General features: G+C 38.1%; 1 protein-coding gene across 5 annotated transcripts in view; it reads right to left on the reverse strand.

Moving 5' to 3' along the window:
- SPAG17 (sperm associated antigen 17) overlaps window positions 1–24025 on the reverse strand; it is a 234437-nt gene that overhangs the window by 151940 nt on the left and 58472 nt on the right. For all 5 annotated transcript variants that reach the window (XM_050748555.1, XM_050748550.1, XM_050748562.1 and 2 more), the window contains exon 4: window positions 12401–12532. In XM_050748555.1, coding sequence (XP_050604512.1) covers window positions 12401–12532 — 132 coding nt within the window. The remainder of the gene's footprint in view (window positions 1–12400; window positions 12533–24025) is intronic.

Raw genomic sequence — 24025 nt, forward strand, 5'->3', positions numbered from 1 at the left:
AAACGGTCTTAACCATTTCTAGAAAGTGAAGAGAAATCCAACGTGGCTAGAACATACATAAGTGGTAAAATTAACTCCCTAGAAGAGCTAGGGTCAAAGAAGAAAAGATATCCCTGGAGTGGAAGTGGAGGTCGGGGGGAACCGCTCCATGCCAGACCGAAAAAGGGGATTGGAAGGAAAGGAGGGCATTGCCAAAGTCAAGCTTGCCAGACTTTACACACATCTCCCTTAGTCGATTCCCAATGACACAAATGTGGTAATCTTAACAATAGAACTTCATTGAGAACAGAAGTTCTGAAAATGTATGGGATGTTGGTATTCATCTACTCATTCATTCATTCAGTGAATATTTTTATGAGCTTCAATTTCTGTCCCAGGCTTCCTCAGCAGCAGAGGGAAACATCAGTGGAGGCTGGAGGTATCATTCACAACACTGGGTAGAGGCAGCAACGAGAGCACAGGTAAGGTACAGAGGAATGAAAGGGTCCTAGCATTTCTCTCTGCACCAGGTATAAATCGGTGCCTAAAATGGGGCTGGGCTCTGCCCCTTGAGCTCACAGCCTACGGGGAAAGAAAGAGAAAAAGCAATACAAACAAACAGATAAAAATGTAACTATAAATTTTAATGACTGCTATGAAGAATAAAACCCACTGTAGTTATAGAAACACAATTGAGAACACTTTCATAAGTAGGTGATGAATGACTCTCTGTGGAAGTGACATTTGAGCAAAGACCTCAAAGACAAGAGTCATACACATAAGAAGCAGGGAAAATGTTGTGTGTGTGTGTGTGTGTGTGTGTGTGTGTGTGTGAAGGCCCTAAGGCATAAGAAGTCAGGCGTGTTCAAAGAACTGAAAGGAGATGAGCCCAGCAGGGAAATTAGCAGTGGAGGTGCAGTGTAGCCCAAGATAAGGTGTGCAAGGCAAGGCATGGGCCAGGCCATCCAGGGCTTTCAAGGTAGAGATAACAAGTTTATGTCTTAACTAAAAGGCAATGGCAAGATTTTAAAGGGTTTTAAGTAGATGAGCTCTATGATTTTGCAAGACTGGAAACCAGAAGACTCAGGAAACTCTCACAATAGTCCAGATAAAACCCAATAGTGACTCAGATTAAAGTGTTGGCAGAGTGAAGAAAAATAGATAGAGATGTATTTTGGGTATTGAAACTTCATGGGTTGAAAGATTAGATATGAAGTCTGAATAAGGAGGTACATTAAGATAATGCTGTGGATTTTAGTTTGAGAAACCAGGTGGTTGATGGTGTCATTTAAACAGAGATACAGAAGACTAGGGTGATAAATGGTTTTTACTTAAGGTGGACAGAATATTAACAGTGTTATGTCAACTTTGAGATGGCTCTTGAGAGGTCAAGAAGGTAATTCAATACACACATTCTCTCCCCAGAAGAGAAATTTGGCTACAGTTACAATTTCAGGTGTGCATAACATACAGATAGTAGTTAATTGCATGGGAAGAGATGAATCACCGTGGGTGAGGGTTCTTGAGAAATATGAGAATTGAGTGTGAGATCATGCTAGGGACTCCATGCTTACCAATGGGTATAGGGAGAGATGCTAGCAAAAAGAGATAGAGAAGTGGCTAAAAAGGTAGGAAAAATATATAGTGTGAAGCTAGAGAACTAAGAAACCAAAAAGAGCAAAAAGACAAGAATTGGCAGTTGTAGGTAACATTAAGAGCAATTATGGTGGAGTGTGGAGGTGGAAAATAGGAGGGCAGTATCAATAGAGAAATCACTTTTATGGACAACTGTTTCTGGAAGTTTGGTAGTGAGGCAGAACCAGAGCTCTGAGTTGTTCAGTGGGTGAGTGGATGCAAGGGGGGTATAAAGTCAAGGTATGTATATATGTAAAGTCAAGAGATGTTATGCTTGCAGGCTGATGGAATGATCCAGTAGAGAAGGAGACAGTGAAGATATGGGGCTGAGGAGACTAAAGTTCTCCAGGAGTCAACATGGGATAGGAACAAAGGAATATGTCAATGACTGGACCTTGATAGAAGGAGAGGGAATTTCTTAGTTTCATAACTAAGAACAACAAGAAGAGGATGGGTGCAAGAAACAGAGACATCTTGATGGTGTTGAGAAAACGTTTCAGTTTTTTCAAGTGAAGCATGAGGCAAAGTCATCAACTGAGAAAAGGCAGGAAAGAGGTAGGAGGTTTGAATAGGGAAGATGACATAAGAGTTATCTTATGTCAGAGAGTTGGGGAGCAAGCTTACTGAGGTAATATGGTAGGACTCTGCCAGTGGTGAGAACTTATTGAAAATGTTGAGATTGTTAATTTTAAATGAAATCAGTCTAATTGTGTGAATTTCTCCATTTATGTTTAGCTGCTCAGGAATGGAAATGAAAATGATGGATCACTGAGTTCATCCTGGGAGGAGTTTTGCAATATGATTGTGATGGAAGGAGAGAAGAGCCAGGGGAATCAGGAGTGAGCAGAGAAATGATAATATTGATTGGATCATGGAACCGAAGCCAAACAAATAGCAGGAGAAGACAATGAATAGAAAGTGTTGGGATCTATGGACTGGGATTTATAATGTGGTTGAAGAAATTATGTAGGAGGATATTAGATTATGAATAAGAGACAAGGACAGGAAATTTCCAAGGTTAGAGAACAGGAGATCTCAAGACTTTGGAGGTGATGAGGGTTTCAGCGATGACAAGGTTCAAGGGAGGCAATGGCTTAGGTGGAGAGGAGGAAATGATCATTAGAGAACTAAGAGGCCAGTAAGAAGAGCATTCCTCAGTAATAAAAAACATCAAAAAAAAAAAGAAGAAGAGGACAAAGAGAAGAAGAAGAAGAAGAAGAAGAAGAAGAAGAAGAAGAAGAAGAAGAAGAAGGAAGAAGAAGAAGAAGAAGAAAAAGAAGAAGAAGAAGAAGAAGAAGAAGAAGGAAGAAGGAAGAAGGAAGAAGGAAGAAGGAAGAAGGAAGAAGAATCAGAGAGGCAGAGAATGCCAGTGTTAATTCAAAATTGTCCAGGACAGAGATTTCCTGATAGACGGATAGGAAGATCTGGGTAACCTGGGAGTTACAGCCATGTGGTCAGGGGGCTGCATCAGGCCATTAGGACTGTAAACCATTAAACTAACTCCCCTAGTTAAGACTTGAGGTACTACATAACTTTCTGACAGTTTGTCTTCCTATGTACAATTTGTCTACAGGGAGAAAACTTACAGTTAATGCTGAGGGGTCTGTCCCATAAAACTGACAGTAATATTTACAGAAGCAAATTAGCAAGTGGCTATTCTAATCATGGCTGTCGTTGTCACTATTACTATCATCCTTATCATTATCATTAATATTACATTTCTATTTGTTACATTCTTACTATAGTCCAAATATTCTATCTTGTCAAGTCCTCACAATAACTACAATAGGTAGAGCATCATTTTCATTTTACAGAGGAGAAAACTGAGTCTTAGTGAGGGCAATTAGTTGTTCAAGCTCAAAGCCAGTATGTGGCAAAGCCAGGCCAGTCTGGGTCTATCACCCATGCTCTTTTTTAATGGGTTTGTAAGGCACAAGTCAGTGCCCCTGAGTGCAGTTGGCCTGGAAGCACTGGTAAGACTCATGCAGGGCTCTCTAACAGCCAAGCTTCGGGTCATGGCAAATTTACTAATTTGCAACACCCTGTGCAGCTTGTTGGTAGACAGCTGGTCCTGCTACAGAGAAGTTCCAACGTGGCCATCAAAACACACCAGAAAGTTTTACAACTGCAATTTTAAATACAATCTCAGAGTGATCTTTTGATCTAAAAAGATGAAACCATTTTAGGTTAAACTATTTTAAAGTTTACCTGGAAGAATAAACATTTATTCATTTATGTGTTCATTCATTCATTTCATCATTTCACAGTTACCCCTCCCCATCATGGATTAGACAGTAAGAGGCCCTCTGGCCCTCCAGGTTCTCCTAGGCAGGGTGTGAGAGCCTGTGCAGCCACATAAGTCTCATCCCTTTGAAGCCACTTTAGCAAAGACTGGAGTTCTAGAAGCTCATGAACTCTCTGGCCCTTTCTTCTCTTTGGTTCTTGGGATTCTGCAGAAAGGAGGGCTGACTACAACCAAATATTCAAAGGAAGTGATAAATTCCAGTAGCAGAGTATAGTTTCCAGATATCATCATCTTTAATTTGATCTCACAAGGCAACCTGTAAGATGGGTAATTTTATTCCCATTGTATAAATTAATACAGAGTTTGTCCTAAGACACACAACTGTGGTAGAGAGTGCTGGTCTGACTTCAAACCCTAAACTCATTTTATTTCCATGATACTCTTGTCTCAGTCTTTGATGCTCTCCTGATTTCTCCAAACCTGTCTGCCTCCCTCTAATCTCTCTTCCCAGGGGCTGAAGTATACTTGCTCGATGCCCTTTCCTTTCTCCAGAGCACTCCACCTGCCTCAGCCACTCGTCCTGCTCACTTCCCTTTCTCTCCCTGCTCACTTCTCCTTTCTCCCCTTTTTACCTTTGTATTCCTCTAGCGAGGCCAAACTTGGGAGACTGGAGAACAGTATATGTTAAACTAATTTCCATTAATATTAAAATTATCAATATTTACTTCCCTCACCTTTGCAAAAGTATTAAAAATGTTTCAAGTTTTTATAGATGAGTCTCACTCTTGCCCAGACTGGACTCAAACTCCTGGGCTCAAGAAATCCTTCTACCTCAGCCTCCCAAGTAGCTGGGACTACAGCTGCATGCCACCATGCCCAGCTAAAAGTATTTTTAAAGAGGACCCTTATAAATCCTGATTTACTTCTGTAAATAACTTTTTCTTATAAAAATTATTACTAAAAATTTGGAAAAAATGTAAAGAGCTTAAAAAGCCACCATAATTCTACCACTTGGGGAAGATGAGTGAAGAAGATGTGCAATTCATTCTTTCAAATTAATTTTCTGCATCATTTTTACATAACTGTTATTGTTCTCTCTGTATAACTTGGTGTCCTGCATTCTTCCATTTAACAGTGATATATCTTCAATTGGTAGAGTATGTATTACTATGTAAAGAATTTCCTGGGTAAAGAAAGGATTCTCTGGTGCAGAGAAAATATATGCAGACAATACAAGCGAATGGAAGTACCCAGGTCTTCCTGGGTTCTGGATCCAGGTCGAGATGTCCTTGGTGGATTTTTGAACATGTTCTTTACCCTACCCAGTGCCTTCTGCTCTCCCCCATGGCTGACCATAACAGTGGTCTACCTGTTCCTCTCCTGGATTCAGTCTATCCCTCACTCCTCCCACCCTCCATACTGAAGTTGAACCAGGACAGTCTCTTTGTCCCTCTAATTCTGGACAATGATTGGCTGGTTGGTCCCTAGGATTCTACCTTGGTTTCAAAGTGAAACATCCTTTTGTATCAAGCCCCAATCATAGCAAAATCATTTCCTATCTTTCATTTCCTTTTTCTCATATTCTAAGTAAACCCTTCTCACCTATGGGTTTATGTATTGAAATCTGGGAGTGGGAATGGAGTTAACCAGATCAGGCACATTCAGCAAAGCTGACCCCCTCAGTTATAAACTCAAGTTAGTTCATACAAACTCTTTCTCTGGCCTTTCTTGCTTCTGGATAACATGGCATGCGTGTTCCCATACTATGGTCATTCACTCATAACTTTAAAAATTCAGAGGGAACTCTTGTCAATTCAGGGCAAAAATTTAGGAGGGGCATATTCAAAAAGTCCTTCTCTCCACCATGTTTGGGGAACACATGTTCCCCAGCATATGAAGAAGAGTCAAGTTTGCTACAGATTACTTTTTTTGTTTTTTTTAATGCAGTATGTACAGAAAACATCTAGATGACTCCTACTGTGAGAAGGCTTTGGATAGGCACAGAGATTTCTTAACCAGTTAAGTTACATAGCAGATGCGAGATTCTTGTCTCAGCAATAACCAGAAAAAGTGTTGGCATTTCACATATTCAATTGAATATCAAGTGACACCTACCTAGAACCCTTAATCTTAAGTTATTCTCACTTTCTAAAGGGAGAAATAAAAAAATAGGGCAACCTAGTTTTTGGATGCTTCAACATAATTTTAGATCATATTTTATTTCTAAATGACTTCTTGATGTCAAAATTCAATTATAACTAATAAGTATTCATTCTCCTAATTCCTTACAATGAAAGGAAGGTAAACGGTAAATGTCAGTGGAACTGATGATAAATAGCTATACTTCATCTTATTCTTTTTTTTTTTTTTTTTTTTTGAGACAGAGTCTCGTTCTGTTGCCAGGCTGGAGTGCAGTGGCGCGATGTCAGCTCACTGCAACCTCCACCTCCCGGGTTCAAGCAATTCTCCTGACTAATGCAGGCTGGGCACGCTAGCTCACACCTGCAATTCCAGAACTTTGGGAGGCTGAGGTGGGTGGATCACCTGAGGTCAGGAGTTTCAGACCAGCTTGGCCAACATGGTGAAATCCCATCTTTACTAAAAAAAAAAAAATAATAAATAAAAAATAAATTAGCCGGGTGTGGTAGTGTATGCCTGTAATCCCAACTACTTGGGAGTCTGAGGTAGGAGAATCACTTGAACCTGGGAGGCAGAGGTTGCAGTGAGCTGAGATCATGCCACTGTACTCTAGCCTGGGCAACAGAATGAAAGTCTGTCTCAAAAAAAAAAAAATAATAATAATGCATATACATATTCATGTATAACCATGTTTCATATAAAATTTATAATAAGATCCTCAGAATAGTATTGTTGAGGATATAGATAAGAAAACATGCTTACAGAGTTTGTAACTAATTCACTCTATTATGTAGTTTATGAGAAACTGGGTTTTCTGAGTGTTCCTCTAGTTCTCTTTCAATATATCACTCTATCTCATAAACAATCTATTCTAGGGGACAAGAGACAGGCTTAAAAAAGGTATAAGATCACATAAATTTGAGGGACAGTAAGTTAACATTAAATAGAGTGGTTTTCACAAAACTCCTTCATCTTTAATTAGCTATTATGTTCTTAAATATCTTCAAGAGTTGTATCTAATACACAGTGATTTCCATGCTCATTTGACCAGGAGCCATTTTTTTTCTTTTTTAAATGGAGAACTAGGTCTAAAAGGCCATAGGACTCACTTTGAATATACAAGATTATAGGAACATTTTTAAACATTAATCCAATTCAATAAATCTATGCTAAGAAAATTATCCAAAATATGGAGAATTCTATACTGCAAAGTACATGGTTTATTATGAAAAGATATTGAAATAACTTAAATGCTCAATGATAGAGAAATGGTTAAGAAAATTATGGTAGTCCATAAAATATTACAAAACCAATAATAATGATAGAATGGACACTGTGATAATGAGTAGAAATTATAATCTATCTTAACTGAAAAAGGGGTGGATTTTTACAATTATTACAGCTATGTAAAGAAGCAAATGCGCAGAAAGAAACAGAAAGAAAAATGCCAAAATCTTAACATCAATTATAATCGGGTTACACATTGTGAATGTTTTGCTTTTCTTTTTCTGTATTTTCCATGTAGTCTATGAAAGACTTTAGTACTAGATCAGCCAATGCTATCCTACCTTACCATGCAGAAGGACATTAGGAACAATCTCTGGATGTCCAGTTATAAGAGATTCCCCCAGAGACTGAGCCATTTCTGGGTCGGGGGCAGGACTGGAAATTAAGTCAGGATTCCCTTTGGAATCAGTGGTTGGTTAGCTAAGGGCATTCCTCCTTGGTGAGTTTTGTTCCTTCCTTTGACCACTGTCCCCCTATTTAATCTGAGGATGCTGAATGCAGTGTAATTAGTGGAACCAGATGGTTGTGAGTAGATCACTGAGCACAGCCATTGGTCCTACAGGGAAATGTCTCTGGGCAGGCACTCCACTGATTTGTGAGCCAAGAGTGCCATTTCATAATTACTGAGACACACTTAGGAAGGATATGTACTGGGGTTCAGAGCATGGTCTTTGGAGTCTGACAGTTCTGGATTTGAATCCCAGCTCTTCTACTGAGAGTAGCTGTTTGGCCTTGGGAAAATTCCTTAACTTTTCATACCCTCAGTTTCCCCATCTGCAACCTGGGAATAATACTCTGTACTTCATAAAGTCATTTAAAAGATTAAATGATATAATGTGTGCAGAGGGCTTGGTACTGTGCCAAATAGTCAATAATGACAGGTAACTATAATTATTAGCTGCTGTAATCATAGCTCTTCCGTATTTTAAAGTACTACTGTATGTTAAAGATGTATGTTTCTTTGCATTTTTCCTGAAGTCTGTAAAAAGTTTTCATTAATTAAAAGCAAGCCAATTAGGAAAGGACTCCTCTATTTTATGGATAAGCCAGCTGGGGGGTCATTTATTATTTCTCCTGAATTGTTAGCTTTTGAAGCTCCTTAGATTCAACATCCCTTTTAGTGGGATCCTCATTTCGATAATCCACCCTCAAAGAATTCCATCCAGTTAGTAAGGCAAGTTATTCCTTTCCTGAAACCACACGGGTCCTTCTAAACCGAGTCCCTGCTCTTTCTCTGTTTGATTTCTTAAAATAGTTTCTGAAGATTTTAACCACAACTGAATCAAAACTAACCAGCCTGTAATTTCCTGGTATGTCCCTATGGCTTTTCTTTTAAAACAACACACACACACACACACACACACACACAAATGGCATTACATTGGCAGGTTTCCAGTGTTTCGGAGTTTGGACCGGAGGAAGCTGGAAGGTGTCTGTGAAAACTACTCTAATTTCTCTTTGTCTCTCTTTTGGAGGAGGCTCTGGGTTGCTTGGGGCTTCATCATGATGTATTATCAAATGTAGACACTTTTAATTTTGAATTGTTTTAAGAATAGTTTACCAGTGTTACAAAAAGTTTCCCTAGTTCTTTACCACCTATCTTCCTTCTCTTCAATTCTAGTACCTCAGGAAATAAGGCACTTTGTACCATGCATATGAGCTAGCAAAAGAACGAACTATTCTTTTACAAAAAAGATACGCTTTCTAAAAACATCTAAGGAAATATGGACGACTTATTTGAATTCATAAATTAAAAGCACAGTTGGAATATATTTGGATCTTCTCCCAAAACCTGTGCAAACATTCTGAGCTCAACACAAAGGAACCTAAGACTAGATTTTATTTGGCCAATTATTTAAATAGTTAATGACTTTTTGTATCGTAGCTTTTTTTCATTTCTTTTTATTATCAAGTGTTTTCTTTTAGTTGAATTATCAATATAAGGAAAATATTTGGGTTCAAAATTGTCTTGATTTTAAATGTGCTCATAATTAATATATAATACAAAAGTTGAAGTTAAAAGTTGAAGTTAATAAAATATAACTCAATGTAACTCACAAAAATGTGAGTAGATATATAATATTCAGATAATGACTAAATCAAAATGGATCAGAATGAAAACCAAACAATTTACTTTATAATTATAAGGAACATGATGAGAATATGTGTGTTCAGTACACTGCTTTTGTAAATGTTTCAGTGTTTGTTGAATTAATAAATTAGCAACATATAGAAATAAAAATGCAATAGCAAATGTTGAGATAAGGATGTAAGAAAAATATATTTCTAAACAAAACACTTTTATTTAAGTTTTAAGATATAATAAAATCAAACTAATTTAGAATTATTGTGTGAGAAAGTCATATTCAGAAGTTCTAAAATGCTAAAATATGTTTATGGAAATACAATACATTTTCTTCATGATATTTATATTTGGAGTTCATCAACAAGGTATTTCCAAATAAATAAATGTTTTCAGATAGATTTAAGTTATTTGCAATTAGAGGCTGGCATTTGTATACCAGAAATTTACATGCTGAAGGTTTTAAAACTGTTCATTTTAGAAGTATCTTTCCTCGTATTTCTTATAATATGAATTACCCAGCAAGCTTTCTTGCAAAGCAGAAAGCAAAAGCAATGTTAACCATAGCCCAGACTAAAATGTTATTAAAAGCAATGAAGTTGAAAAGAATGATATTTCTTCACTGTATTTGGCAATTAAAACTATATTTATCTTTTTTCCAAAAGTTTTGATTGATTAAAACAGGATCAAATATATAGTGAAACACTAAAACGTTAGAACAGGTACCTAGTTATATTACTTATTTTTGCCCTCACTTTCACCTAAGATTTTCTATAATTTCTATTACAGATATTTTTCAAGCACTGATTCTTAAAAATACAATTTCAAAAATTAAACATAGAATATACAAAACACTCTTTGGGTTGTACAGATGTAAGCAATTAATTAACATTTGAAAGACAACATCTACATAGATATGTTGATGTTAAAAAGTTGGGGAGTCAGTCACTAACCTTGTAGAAATTTCAGAATCTCACTGTGGGTTCAGGAAAGATGAAAAGATATAGGTAAAGTCCTCTTTTCTTTCTTTCATATTCAAATCCACAGCATGGTGTCAGCTTTGCATACTTTCTGCTTGTTTCGTTTATTGCCAAACTCCTTGGCTGACCAGCATTGGCCTTGATGGTTTCAACTGACCTCTTAGGCAGTGTTGTTGAAATGAACATCAATGATATCATCCCACAAACAACTGCCTTCATCTCCCCTTTACCAGGAGTATTTTCCTGATTGTATTCCATTCCAACGTGTTTTCATCAATTTATTTAGCACTTACTCATACGGTTGTGACTCAGAGATTTGGGGTTGGTGCTTTGGGAACCCAAAATAATGGAGATGTCATATTAGATTATGTAATCATTGGCTCTTAATTGCTCAAAAGTTCTCTTACTGTATTAAATACTTAAAAGAAAATAAAAACTCTAAGGTTCATGCCCCAGTTACCCAGAACTCTCAAATTTTCAACAGATAAAGATTATTTCCATATCTTTAGAACCCCTTAATTGTATTATTAGAGCTCACATTTCAAAGAAATGCTGAGTAAAATAATGGTGCAAAAATATTTTTATATTGTTGCAAGCTTTAAAAACGTTTTCCAAGCTACTAGGATATTTTATTTGTTTTTACTTAAAATTTGTTAACTGAAACCCACAATCTACTCCTATAATAAACAATTAATGATGCAGTAAGTGGTAAACAAGTAAATTGCTGCTCTTTAGCGCACTATTTCTAAGTGCTGTGGGAAAGGGCAAAGCAAACAGAAACTGCAGAAATTTTTGCAAGAATTACAGTCTGCTTTTTATAATTCAGATTCCCGTATGGCATTGGAATTTAAACAGGCAAGAGATGTTTCTATACTAGTTTCAAATTTTCCAATTTTTCTTCTGCCAAGTCTTAATTACCCTGAGTACTTCTTAATGTACAACTCCCCCAACACGATGGAAAGAGTTTCACTAGATGGAAAACTATGTTATCAATTGTGGTAATATGAGTAGAATTTTTCTGGGCACAATATGTACCACCCTAAGAAGATGCTATATGGGAATTATCTCTAAAAAACATAAAGCCCTATATTGAAATAGAAGGTGGCATTATTATTTTTTTTTACAATTATCTTGCTGAGAGGCCAATTCAAATAGGAAACCTAGGTTTTGGGGGTCTTGAAAAGGTGAAGGAGGCACTATTGGAACATTTTCACTTTTCTCTTTTTGCTTCTGTGAATTGATTTTGCCTTTTCCACTTAAGGCAAAAAGAAATGACTTCATATGCAAATCCATTTCATACATACACATGCAGACACAAACATTACATATGTACATACTGAAGCACTGGGCTTTCCAAACATAATTCAGCATGATTTGGAAAATAAGAAAAACATCTTATTTTGGGCTATGATGATAGCAAATGGATGTGAACCTGGTAGCAGTTTGCTAACAGCATTTTGAAATATTTTTCATATGCAAATATGAGTCTTTGGAAAACACACAGATTGATTTCTATAAGCAAATTAAACAAAAAATCCAGGTATGAAGAAATTATCAAATGTGTAATATAGAAGTAGAAGTGGTGGATTGTTGCTGAAATATTCAGATTATTATGAAGGTACCGATATGCCTATTATTTTAAAAGGCACATCTATAGAGTATCATATAAACTATCTTAAATAGTCAGACCTGAACTGTGAGGGTTCCCCGCAACTGTCCTTTTCATATTAGTTTTCCTGACTCCCTGTCTCTTCCCTGGGTCCCTTCTTGGCTACAACTTTATTATATAAATATACTGCCATAGAAACAATCTTGGGCACATGCTTTGAATATTGTAACCTTCATATTTTAGGGAACCGATTTTTAATGGGTTTATCATAACCCCTCCAGATCTTTGGACAGCCTTTTTCCTAAGAAGTTGAGGTGACAGCCAAATTTGCCAGGTAACACTTAATGGTAGGCTTAAGAAGAGAGGAAGTGCCCCTGGAGAAACCTGGCTCCATTTCATTCACCGTTTGCCCTCTTTAGAAAACCCACCAGATCGTACAGTACCTTCTTTTCATTTTCCCGTCGCTGTTGGTCCTTAAATTTAATCTGGAGAAGTTGAAATTTCAAGAGTTTCCCTATCAGTGGTAAGGTTAATTTCTCTCCGCTATCCATAATTGCTTTTGCTGCCATTAACACCTATAGAGAAACACAATTATGAGAAAAAGTGATGTTTTATAATCTTTGGCACAGTCTGTCAGTGATGAAAAGATGAAAGGAAATTTTATATTTTATATTATTTGCCATACTGGAAAGATACCTCATTGCTGGCTGAAAAAAAAGGGAAAAAATGCCTCAATGCTACAGAGAGGGGCATTTACCCTCTACTTTAAATAAATTGAATTGTCTGAATATCGACTTCTTTTTCCAATAAGGCAGAGTGCTTCCAACGATGGTGTTAAACTCAGACTCCAGGAAAAGGGTAGAGAAAAGACAGGCTGGCCTCCATTTTAGGATGACTGATAGGGTGATTCACGCTACAGAAAGTCTATTGTTGTTTGGCGTAGCCAGTAGTCCAATCTGTCAAACTTTGACTTATTAGGACATTATAAATTAAATAGAGTTTTATAATAGTGGAAATGACTATGTTAGCAGTCTTTTATTTCTTTGTAACTAAATTCAAATGAAAGATAAAAGCTGCTTGACACAAAGGCGCCATATGAATGTTGCTCCCCCCTGCAACTTAATGTTGATCATGTTGGTATGCAGCCTAATTGGGGTGAAATAAGGTTATTGAGTTTTCTTTGGGTGACGACAGCCACTAGGAACATACAGCTGTATTGTCCAGATGTGTGGCACTGACAGCCTGTTTTATGACTGTGTTTTTTACAGCTTGTTTCCCCTAAATTTCACACAACGCTCTAACATCTGGGCCCTTTTCCTTGGAGCCCTATAACCACTTTATTTACTGCAAAAAAAATAAAATCACGTAAAATATACCATAAAAAGTAGTTATGTGTTTCTCTTTATTCATGTTGTCTCCCTAATAAAGTTCACCTCTGCCTGAAGCACTGTCACAGAAGTAATCTAGTTGAAGTATTTTTTGACTTTTGTTTTTAAGCAAGCATCATATTTATTTATAACCTTGGGATGAATTAGGTGTTACTAAAATGTTCTGACATGTTGCTTTTCTCCCCCCTTGGAGTAATCACTCCTGGGGCACATATGGTGTCAATTTCAGGCCCTTGGTCTCAGACAATGACTGCGCATGCTGCATCTCACGGAGCTGTATCTTGTCTGAGCTCTTGGTCAGGGCTTTCCTGACCAGTCCAGTTCCTTTTGACTTGTTACTTTGCCAAGGGAAATAGCCGGAAGAAAGGGAGGTACCTATTTTCCTCTAACTGCAGAAGGCTCTATGGATTACCATGTGCCAAAATGTAACTGGACCTCTTAGAGACCACATTGGGGTTTCCCGCATTGCATCACAGAAGGGGAAAGCCAGAGACAGATTCCTTTAAAGCTGCCTTTTCTAAAAACCAAAGGAACTAACCAAGTATCAGAAATCTTTGCATTTGTCTAAGTGAAGACTCTAGGAAATACGGTGCTTTGCTTTTTATGGCAGCTCTGCTCCTGCTAACACGATTTAGGGAAAGGGACATGATGGCTGTGATTTCTGGGAGCAGAAAGATGTAGCAGTACACCTGCAGAACCTCACCATTTAACGATGACCAGATCCCACGTGGAAGGGGATCCTAAGGGTACGGCAGGTCAGGCGTTTACTGTAAAGTGAAAGCTGTCTGACTGGATCCAATCCCAAGAGTAGATGTCAATATTTGGTTTGCATTTTTCAATGCCAGCTAAATACTGTGCTGACAATCAGGCTCTGTGACATCTGATTCAAAACATTCAAATGTGGGTTTTTAAAGGTCATGGCAGTCTAGTGTTTCCCTCTAATACAAAGATAATGACAGCGCTGAAGGGAAGTCAACACTGAAAAGGGTTACCCCAGAGAGGCTGTGGAGTCTCTTTTCCTGATGACCTGTGAAAACAGGATATTCACCTATGTCTGGGGGGTTTGGGTGAAGCCTGCCTGGCGTCATGGCGATGGACGGGATGTCTCTGGAGGTGATTTGTTTAGGAGTCTGTGAATGTTACCTCACTATGTTAAAATGTACTCAAAGCACAACGAAACATCCTGAGAGAAAAGTATTTTGCAGGCCATGATAGTTATTACTGGTTTGTCTAAAACTATATGTGGAGTGCTGGTTTCAAACAAAAATCCAGCACAGCATCAAAGTAACGGTGAGGTCCTGCCCTGACATGGGGAGACAGGTGATGAGGGGCTTCACCAGTTTGCCAGGCACCCATGCTCTCATGACATACGGACACACACACAGAGAGAGCGAGCAGTGGTGGACAGGCAGCCTTGAGGAGTGCCCTGGGCGCTGTCCTCCTCCCGAACTGCCCTCAGGCTGCCCACATGGAGGCAGACTCGATGTGCCACATCCTGCAGAAAGGCACAGCCTGCCCCGGTACCATTAGGAATGGCAGAGGCCAGGCATACTTGGCCTCCCCCAGGGTTGCTCTGAAAAGGCTTGACTCTCTAAATGCCACTTTCTTTCTGCGCATCCCCCAAAGGGAATGATATTGTGAATTACTGGAATAATTAATGAAAATGGAAGTCTATGCTGAACTCAAAATCTGAGACAACATTTTCATGGTATGTGGGTCCTTCTTAAAAGAGGTGGAAAAAGAAAAATGTTTACAAATTAATTTCCTTTCAAAATTCTTTCTTCTTATGCCCCATAATTCACAATGCTACCCATTCAGTAGCCAGTAGTTTGGTCTCAGATGAAAAACAAATGTTTCAGGAATCTTTGTTTGAAGGACAAGTTTTTGAGGGAAGAAAAATTAAAGAGACAGAATTTAAGAGGAAATGTACCTTTCCACATAACATCTCCAAAGGCTTCTCCTCCCTGACCTTAGTTGTATTAATTAAAATCATCATCAAATCTTCAACATTCTAGCACTGGGAAGATTATTTGCCCATCATCTATGTCAAAATATGTGTGTGTACCTGTGCACATGTGTGTGCACTATGGGATAAGCTAGCCAGGGCTATAGTTATTGGGGAGATGAGAGACATAAGAGAATGTGGGAGCAGTGAGTGGCAGTGCTTGAGGAGTAATTAGGCAAAAATCTAAGCTTCCAGAACTAGTCAGAAAAACAGTCCTAAATGGGTTAAAACCTTAGTGCTCTTTAGGCCAAAATGTCCAGTAAATGTGCTTGGCATGAATCAGGAACTCAAGAAAGCATGAGTCTTACGGGCCAATGAGACTTATTAAAATGGAGAAGACTATTGCCAGGCAAAGCCTGTGTCTCCTGGACCTCTTCAGGTCAGCTCTCCAGGCAGAGAGGCCTGCCAGGACCGGAGAGAGGCTCTACACTGAATGACCAAAGGTCACTCAGTTCCAGGAATGATTGGTGAAGGAGGAAATCAAGCTTCAAAGAGTGCAGCTGAGGCAGAAGCCATGTTTATGTTTTATTGCGTGAAGATATTTAAGGGGTCTAGATGCTTTTTCTCTGTTAGGGAGCTTGTAATTCTGTACACACTAAGAAGTAAAAATATTTCCTTTATCACTGACCTGGTTTAAAGACTTACATCATATTTACTATCTAATGATTTGATCCTACAAAAATATACCAAATGAGCCAAATTATTTCCTTGCCTGAGGATCAGGTCCACCTACAGACACTAGTGTCCTCTCTCCTTCTAAGCATTCCTCCTCTCTCTAGAACCTCCCTACATTAGTAAGCACAAGCCCAATGCTTAGAATTGCCCTAGGCGCTCTCATGGAAACCAAATGTATGCATGCATGTATGTGTGTGTGCATACATATGTACATAGGCACATTTATACATATATGCATATATGTGCATACATAAGACAGATAAATAGAGAGAGAGAGAGAGAGAGAAAGAGAATGGACTCCCATGAAGCCTGCTGTATGATTTCCCTTTTATGTTTACAAGAAGTCACATGAAGCAGTTTGAATCATTGCTTAACCTGCTGCATATTTGAGGTTGCATAAAGATTTGGATCTGGATTTCTCTTGCATAGAACAGGTTATGGGAGTGAGGTGGCAGAGGAAAGGGCAAGCTGTGGTTGTGTGAAGCAGAGGGAAGAGGGGTAGTAGAAGAGAGATGGTCTGGGAGAGCACTTTCCCTCCAGGAGCTCCAAATATCCACCAGTTTCCCTAAAAGAATCCTTTGGCTTCAGGGACTTTCTTGGAGGCCCATAGTGTTTATTGCAGTAACTGTAAAAATTCACAAAATATGACTCATACTTAACCTATTTTGGGGAGGTGAATGACTTAGGATTGCTTTGGATATATAAAGTCCTCAGCAAACAGAAGCAGAATCCATCAGCTAGAGCTTGACTCAGTTCAGACTAGCACAGGGCTGGGCAAACAGGTTTTCAGCACACATCCTTTTGGGTAGCTCATTTCTCTAACATATGATTGATTAAATAAAGTAAGAGTATAATAGTTCTTATCACGGTAAAAAGTATATACACATATATGTATATTCAAACACAAACGGGATTATGTTATTCACATTAAGTGCTTTGTGGTTTGTGTTTTTACATAAAAACACATCCAGGACAGCTTTCTGTGCTGATATGTTTTGCTTATGTATATGGTTTTTAATAAATAGCATAGCCGCCTATTGTGTGGGTGTTTGCTCATTTATTTAACTAGTTCCCCATTGATAGACATTTAAACAATTTCAGTTTTCCTTGTTTTCTATGAAGTGCGTGTGTGTTTTTGTTAGTGGCATTTTTGTTCCCACCAAAACTGTATGAAAGGGTCCATTCCCCCACTTCCCATATAAACAATGAGTATTCTCCAACTCTTATTTGTTGATATTAGTGCTAATAGTTTCTCTGTGATGATGAAAATATTCTTTATCTGTAATGTACAATATGGTAGACGCTAAACCACATGTGACTATTGAGTACTGTAATATTGCTAATGAGATTAAAAAAACAAATTTTAAATTTTGTTTTTAATTGATTACAATTAAAATTAAAGTGTAAATAGCCACAAGTGGCTAGTGGCTATTGTTTTGGTCAGAGAAGGTCTATACGATAGGGAAAAGTGAAATATGGTATTTCATTTAAAATAATATTCATTTAATCATCCCATGACTCTGTCCCTCTTATTTGATTCCCAAACTGAAAGGAATGATACCTTTTCAGCACCATCCTTGGCAAATTTTATTAATGCAGGAGATGCTTACATACACGTATTGAATAACAATGGCGTACTCAGATTTACACAGTGCTAAAGGTGAAGAGTAAGGAAAATCTATGGCTTCCAAGCTAACATACTGCTTGCGGCCACACAAGAAATTTGTCTTTGTTTGGATTTAGATAAACAGGGCTGGTATGGGGCAAGAATAGGAAGAATACAGAATTTGCTTCTGGTTCCTTTCTGTTACCTTTTTAAATCTCTCTGTTACACCCCTCCCACTTCTAGCTACCAGATACGCCTTTTTGCTTTCTAAATCCTTCCTGCCATGAAAATAGAAAACATTTAACTTGGTAGCTCACTTTGAATAAAGTTTATTTATACCAGTGGATTAGCTATGTTTTGAGATTTTTATTTATTATAGAATGAAAGGGACTAGTGACTGATGAAGTAATTTCGAGCAATAAGTAACAGGTGTGGCAGTTTAGAATTTAGGGGTAGGAGGTAATCTGGAAATTTGAAATGCCTAAGTCTGGCTCCGGGTAAACACAGTTTCAGCGTTTGTGGTGCTTGTAGGCCAAGGGTGAGAGCAGCACCCTGGGCTTCCCTGCCTGGAGTTGCTGTTATACTCCAGGCCTGGGTTACTCAGGGGAAAGGCTCTGAAGGGAAAATGGAACTTCCCCTCCAGCCAGGGTCAGAGGAGGATAAGCACCAGAGAGGGTGGGTGGATGACTGGGGCTAAACAAAGGGGAGGCAGCAACTCTGTATTGTGGGAGAGTAGTAAAGGCAAAATAAACCTGCTCTGGCAAGTAAGATCTGGGACCTACCTGTGTGTGCCTGTGTACGATGTGTGTGGGCATGCAGTGTGTGACTTTTGTGATGTATCAGCGGGTCCCATCCCCTGGTTAGGACCAGTTCCTAAACTGTCCATGGCCTGTTAGGAACTGGGTCACATTGCAGGAGGTGAGTGGCAGGTAAGGGAGCATTACCGCCTGAGCTCTGCCTCCTGTCAGATCAGTGGTGACATTAGATTCTCATGGGAGTGTGGACCCTATTGTGAACTGTGCGTGAGGGATCTAGTTGTGTGCTCCTGATGAGAATCTAATGCCTAATGTTCGGAAGTGGAACAGTTTCATCATGAAATCTTCCTGCTCCCCACTCTGTGAAAAAATTGCCTTCCACAAAACCAGCCCCTGGTGCCAAAAATGTTGGGGACCGCTGGTATACATGAGTGCATGCCCATGTGTGCACAAAATATGTGTGTTTGCATAGCTGCCTTTGGGGTTTATTCAGATTATTAAAATACACTCAATATATTAAAAACACTGTCAAAACTGATTTGCACCTATTGAAGAATTGATAAAAACAGAAAAAGATTATGAATGTTTTTGATTGGCATTTTAAAAAGAATACTGATGACTATTTACCATTTCTATCTAATTATCCTGCAGAATACAAGGGGCTATGTTTATTATTAAATATGTCATATTAAATACATACAATTTATTCATCATAGTAAGCTATGTTGCCATATATTCTATCTTTAAAGTTTACTGCTTAGGTAGTATGATTGTTTGCTTATGCATTCTGCTTTTATCTTACATCTTGTTATGTTTGCTTATATCATTAGAAAGCCAGAGGAACTATTGCCCCAATGTGTGTCTTTGAGTGGTCTGTGTGCGTGTGTGTGTGTGTGCGTGTGTGTGTGTGTGTGTGGGTTTACAGGTTTAGAGTGAAAGGCTGTTTAGATGGGCCCGATTCTGCATATCTGATGAAAATGATGGAAGAGCAGATGATTTGCAAATGATTGAAAAGGGCCACTTGTATTGAGATGTTCTCACATAAGATTCCAATGGGGAATTTTAGCTCCTTTGGTACAAGATATGATGAATCAGTTGAGGAAGCCATAACTATGTATCTGAAACTGAATGCAAAAGTGCAGGCTCCATTTGCATTCCAGTCTTCCCACAAATCACCACAGAGCCTCAGGCAAGTTACTTAACCCTTCTAAACCTCATCCTTTTAAAATCTACAATGGTGGCACTATTGACATTTTGAGCCAGGTAATTACCATAGGAGGTTTTTCTGTGCATTGGAGGATGTTTAGCCAATCCCTGTATTCCACCGAGCTGTGACAACCAAAGGGATCTGCAGACATTGCCAAATGTTCCCTTGGGGGCAAAATTGTCCCAACTGAGAACAGAAAGAACTACAGAAAGAGAATACAAGTAGTGTTGACTTCATAATTCTGTACCCAGAATTAAATGAGATAACCCATGTAAAAACTTTGCATGATGAATGACATATGCATGACAAATGTTCACTAAAGTCAGTACTTATGGTTAGTCATACATGCAGGACAGAGTTGGGATTTTTGAAGATCCCACAGCCCAAGTTGTGACAGCAGAGAACGGAATGGAACGAGGAGCAACTGGGCAGTGAGACAGTGACCTGAATTTATCATCAGCTGGCCATAACCTGGCTACCCCTTTTATTTAACCCTCTGTCCAATGTGAAAAGGACAAATTGAGATCTGTTTAGAGAGAAGCAGAGATAAAAAGAGAAGGTGTAAAAATGTATTTTGTTATGGTGCAGTGTATAATGGGGAGGATGTAGAGGAAAAAATATGCTATTAATTTCTTCTCAGATGTGAGATGGAGGAATTCCATGAATAGTGTTCTGTAATTTTACAGCCACCTTTCCTGTTCCCTCTGCTCCCTTCCCTCCTTCATTCTTTCTGCATTTATTTAGGGCCAACTATATTGTAGTTATTGCATTACTTGATCCTGTGTGTGTCTAGTCTATCCAATTCACATTCTTTAAGTAATGAGTAATTTCCAATGAGGCATAATTGAAAAAACAGCTGAAAGGATAAGCGTAGTAGTGAGAGAGGGCTATAGAGAGAAACAGAAAAAAAGAAAAGAAAAAGAACAGGAATGACTGAAACATATTTTCTCACTTTGAGAAGAGGAAAAGAAAATAATCAAGCAATATTAAACTGTCTATACATAAATTTAAAGGTGACTGAAGATATAGGTTCCATATAGATCATACTGTCTGTCCAACACAAATGGAACGTTGTGAAAGTGCTCAGACCACAGCTTGGTGAGAAATTCATAATGATGATAAATATCTGTAGCAGGTGACTCCTAGATCATTTTCAGCTGTCCATAATTAAACTGGTATCCATCTCTCGACAATGTCAGGGCTGTAAAATAATTCCAGTCATTGGACCCCTTACATCTGTGCTGAAATGAAATAATATTTGGCAGTAACAAGGAGTCACTGAAACTAAATAAACAACCCCTTTCAAGACTACATAAAAGTTGGTAACATAATAACATTTGACAGGGATTAAGACCTCTTTGGGGCTGTAAGGAAGTTTCAGAAGCAGCAATAACAAATACATGGAAGGTAGAACAGATCTATGCTTTAACAGACATGTATAATTTAAAATGTAATGAATTTCCCAAGGGAGATGTACATTTTGAACAACCAATATGTGCATGTCAAAAAGCACAGGACTATTTTAGAAATGTTTGTTGCGATTACTCTTCAAAGAAGGAAAAAGCAAAGCTTCCTTTTTACTAAGGAGAGTTTTTGTTTTTGTATACTTGCAAAATGTATAAAGGCACATGAAGCTGAATGTGATAACTACGGAAGAATGACATACAAAGTTAAGGGCTTTTCTTTAGGTGTGTATTAGCAACACACGATTCTACCATCATGGCAATGTTTTGTTTTGGTTTTTAGATTAAGATTTTTTCCTTAGTCCAAGATGTTCCCACCCCTCTGAAGTCATTCTTGGTTCTTCCAGTTGTAGTGACCTTCCCCTCTGAACAACCCTACCATTTTTTTGTATATTTCCTAAGGGATTTAGCTGTCTTTTGTGTTGAAATTATTTGTGCGCAGGGTTTGTCTCCTCTACTAGCTTGGAAGGTTAAATCCTTTCAGATTCATCTTTTTAAATCCCCTCACAGACCTGATGCATATATAGACAAACAGTATATTCACTCCTTAAATAAACATAAGAATGGCATCTCTAGAGCTTTTTGTTGTTTGGCTTGAAGGTAAATGCTTTTGATTGTTTATAGCTGCAATTACAAAGCTTTAGGAGTACATTTCTAGTAGTAGTAGGTTCTCAGACCGTGTAACACACAAATGGTTATGTAGCACATACCCTGTGCTGGACAAGGACTGTTCCAGGCACTTCACATATTCCAATCCATTTAATCTTCACCTACACTTTTGAGGTGAGTATACCTATCACCCATTTTATTAGATACTGAAATTGAGGCCTGGTGATCCACAGCCAGTAATTAGTAGAGATGGGATTTGAACCCAGGCTATCTGGTTCGAGAATTCTGTTTCTAATCAACATACTGTGTGGCCTCACAGCAGGCCTTTTCACCCCTTAGCTGGAGCTACTGGACTCCTATCTTGGGTCACAGTCCCTCTTCTCCTGGGCATGGATGTGTCCTAGTCCCTCCCCAGTCTCCATGGCCAATCCCCATCTTAGCTGCAAGAGCCTGAGAGCATTTTAGCCCAGGTTTTTATGTTTAAATACTCTTGCTACCCTTACTAATTTTGCTCCTTCCTGATGCTTCAACTCTAAATAGCATAGCTGTTTCTTTTTTTCCTGAGACCTAGTGGGGACCTGGGACTCAGGACCCTCAGTCCTGATAGCTCCAGCTATCGCTCGTCTCCAAGCCTGAGCACATATCAATTTTTTAGAAAATGTGTATTATTTTTTATTGTATTCATATATTATTTGACATATAATAATGGTAAATATTTATGGGATACAAAGTGATATTTTGACACATGTGTAGAGTGTGTAATGATCAAATCAGGGTAGTTAGCATATCCATCATCTCAAACACTTATCATTTGTGTTAGGAACAATTCAAAATCTTCTCTTTTAGCTATTTGAACTACATGCAAGTTATTAAACTACATTCACCCTACAGTGCTATAGAACACTAGAATTTATTCCTCCTATCTAGTGGTAATTTTGTATACATGAACCAACCTCTTCCTTTCCTCCCCTTTTTCCTCCCCTTCCCTGACTGTAATAATTGCGATTCTACTGTTTACATCTATGAGCTCACTCTTAGCTCTACATATGAGTGAGAACATGTTGTATTTGTCGGTCTATGTCTGATTTATTTCACTTAACATAAGATTGTTCAGGCTCATCCATGTTTTTGTACATGACAGGATTTCATTCTTTATTATGGCAGAATACCATTCCATTTTGTATATATAACACATTTTCTTTACCCATTCATCCGTTGACAGACACACAGATTAATTCCATATCTTGGCTACTGTGAATAGTGCTGTAGTAAACATGAGGGTGCAGATATCTCTTTGATATACTAGTTTCTGTTCCTTTGGATAAAACCTAATAGGGGAATGCTGGATCACATAGTAGTTCTATTTTTAGGTTTTCTGAGAAATCTCCATACTGTTTTTCATAATGGCTGTACTAATAATCTTTCCCACTAACAGTGTATGAGTTCCTTTTTTCTTAGCATCCTCACCAGTATCTGTTATTTTTTGTTTTTTCTGATAATAGCCATTCTAACTGGGGTGAAATCATTTCTCATTATGGTTTTAATCTGCATTTCACTGATTAGTGATGTTGGAACATTTTCATCTAGCTGATGGCCATTTACATGTTCTCTTTTTGAGAAATGTCTACTCAGATCCTTTATCCATTTTTTAATCAGATTTTCTTGCTGTTAAGTTTTTGAGTTCCTTGAATATTCTGAATATTAGTCCTTTGTCAGATGAATACTTTGCAAATATTGTCTCCCATTCTATAGGTTGTCTCTTCACTCTGTTGTTTCCTTTGTTGTGCAGAAGCTTCTTAGTTTGATATAATCCCATTGATCTATTTCTACTTTATTTTTGCCTGTGCTTTTGAAGTCTTACGCATAAAAATCTTTGCTTATATCAATATCCTAAAGTATTCCTCCAATGTTTTCTTCTACTAGTTTTATAGTTTTAGATCTTATTAAGTCTTTAATCCATTTTGAGTTGGTTTTTGTGTATGGTGAGAGATAGAGGTCTAGTTTCATTCTTCTGCTTGTGGATATCCAGTTTCCCAGCACCATTTATTTGAAGAGGTTTTCCTTTCCCTATTGTATGTTCTTGGCACTTTTGTCAAAAATCAGTTGACTATAACTATGTGGATTTATTTCTGGGTTCTCTATTCTGTTCCATTGGTCTGTGTATCTCTTTTAATACAAGTACCATGCTATTTTGGTGACAGTAGCTTTGGGATACATTTTGAAGTCAGGTAGTATGAAGCCTCCACTTTGTTCTTTTTGCTTAGTATTGCTTTAGAGCAATTTGGGGTCTTCTGTGATTCCATATTAATTTTAGGATTTTTTTTTTCTATTTCTGTGTACCAGGCTTTTCTTGCATTGCT

Source organism: Macaca thibetana, chromosome 1 (genome assembly GCF_024542745.1).
Source record: "Macaca thibetana thibetana isolate TM-01 chromosome 1, ASM2454274v1, whole genome shotgun sequence".
Lineage (NCBI taxonomy): Eukaryota > Metazoa > Chordata > Mammalia > Primates > Cercopithecidae > Macaca > Macaca thibetana.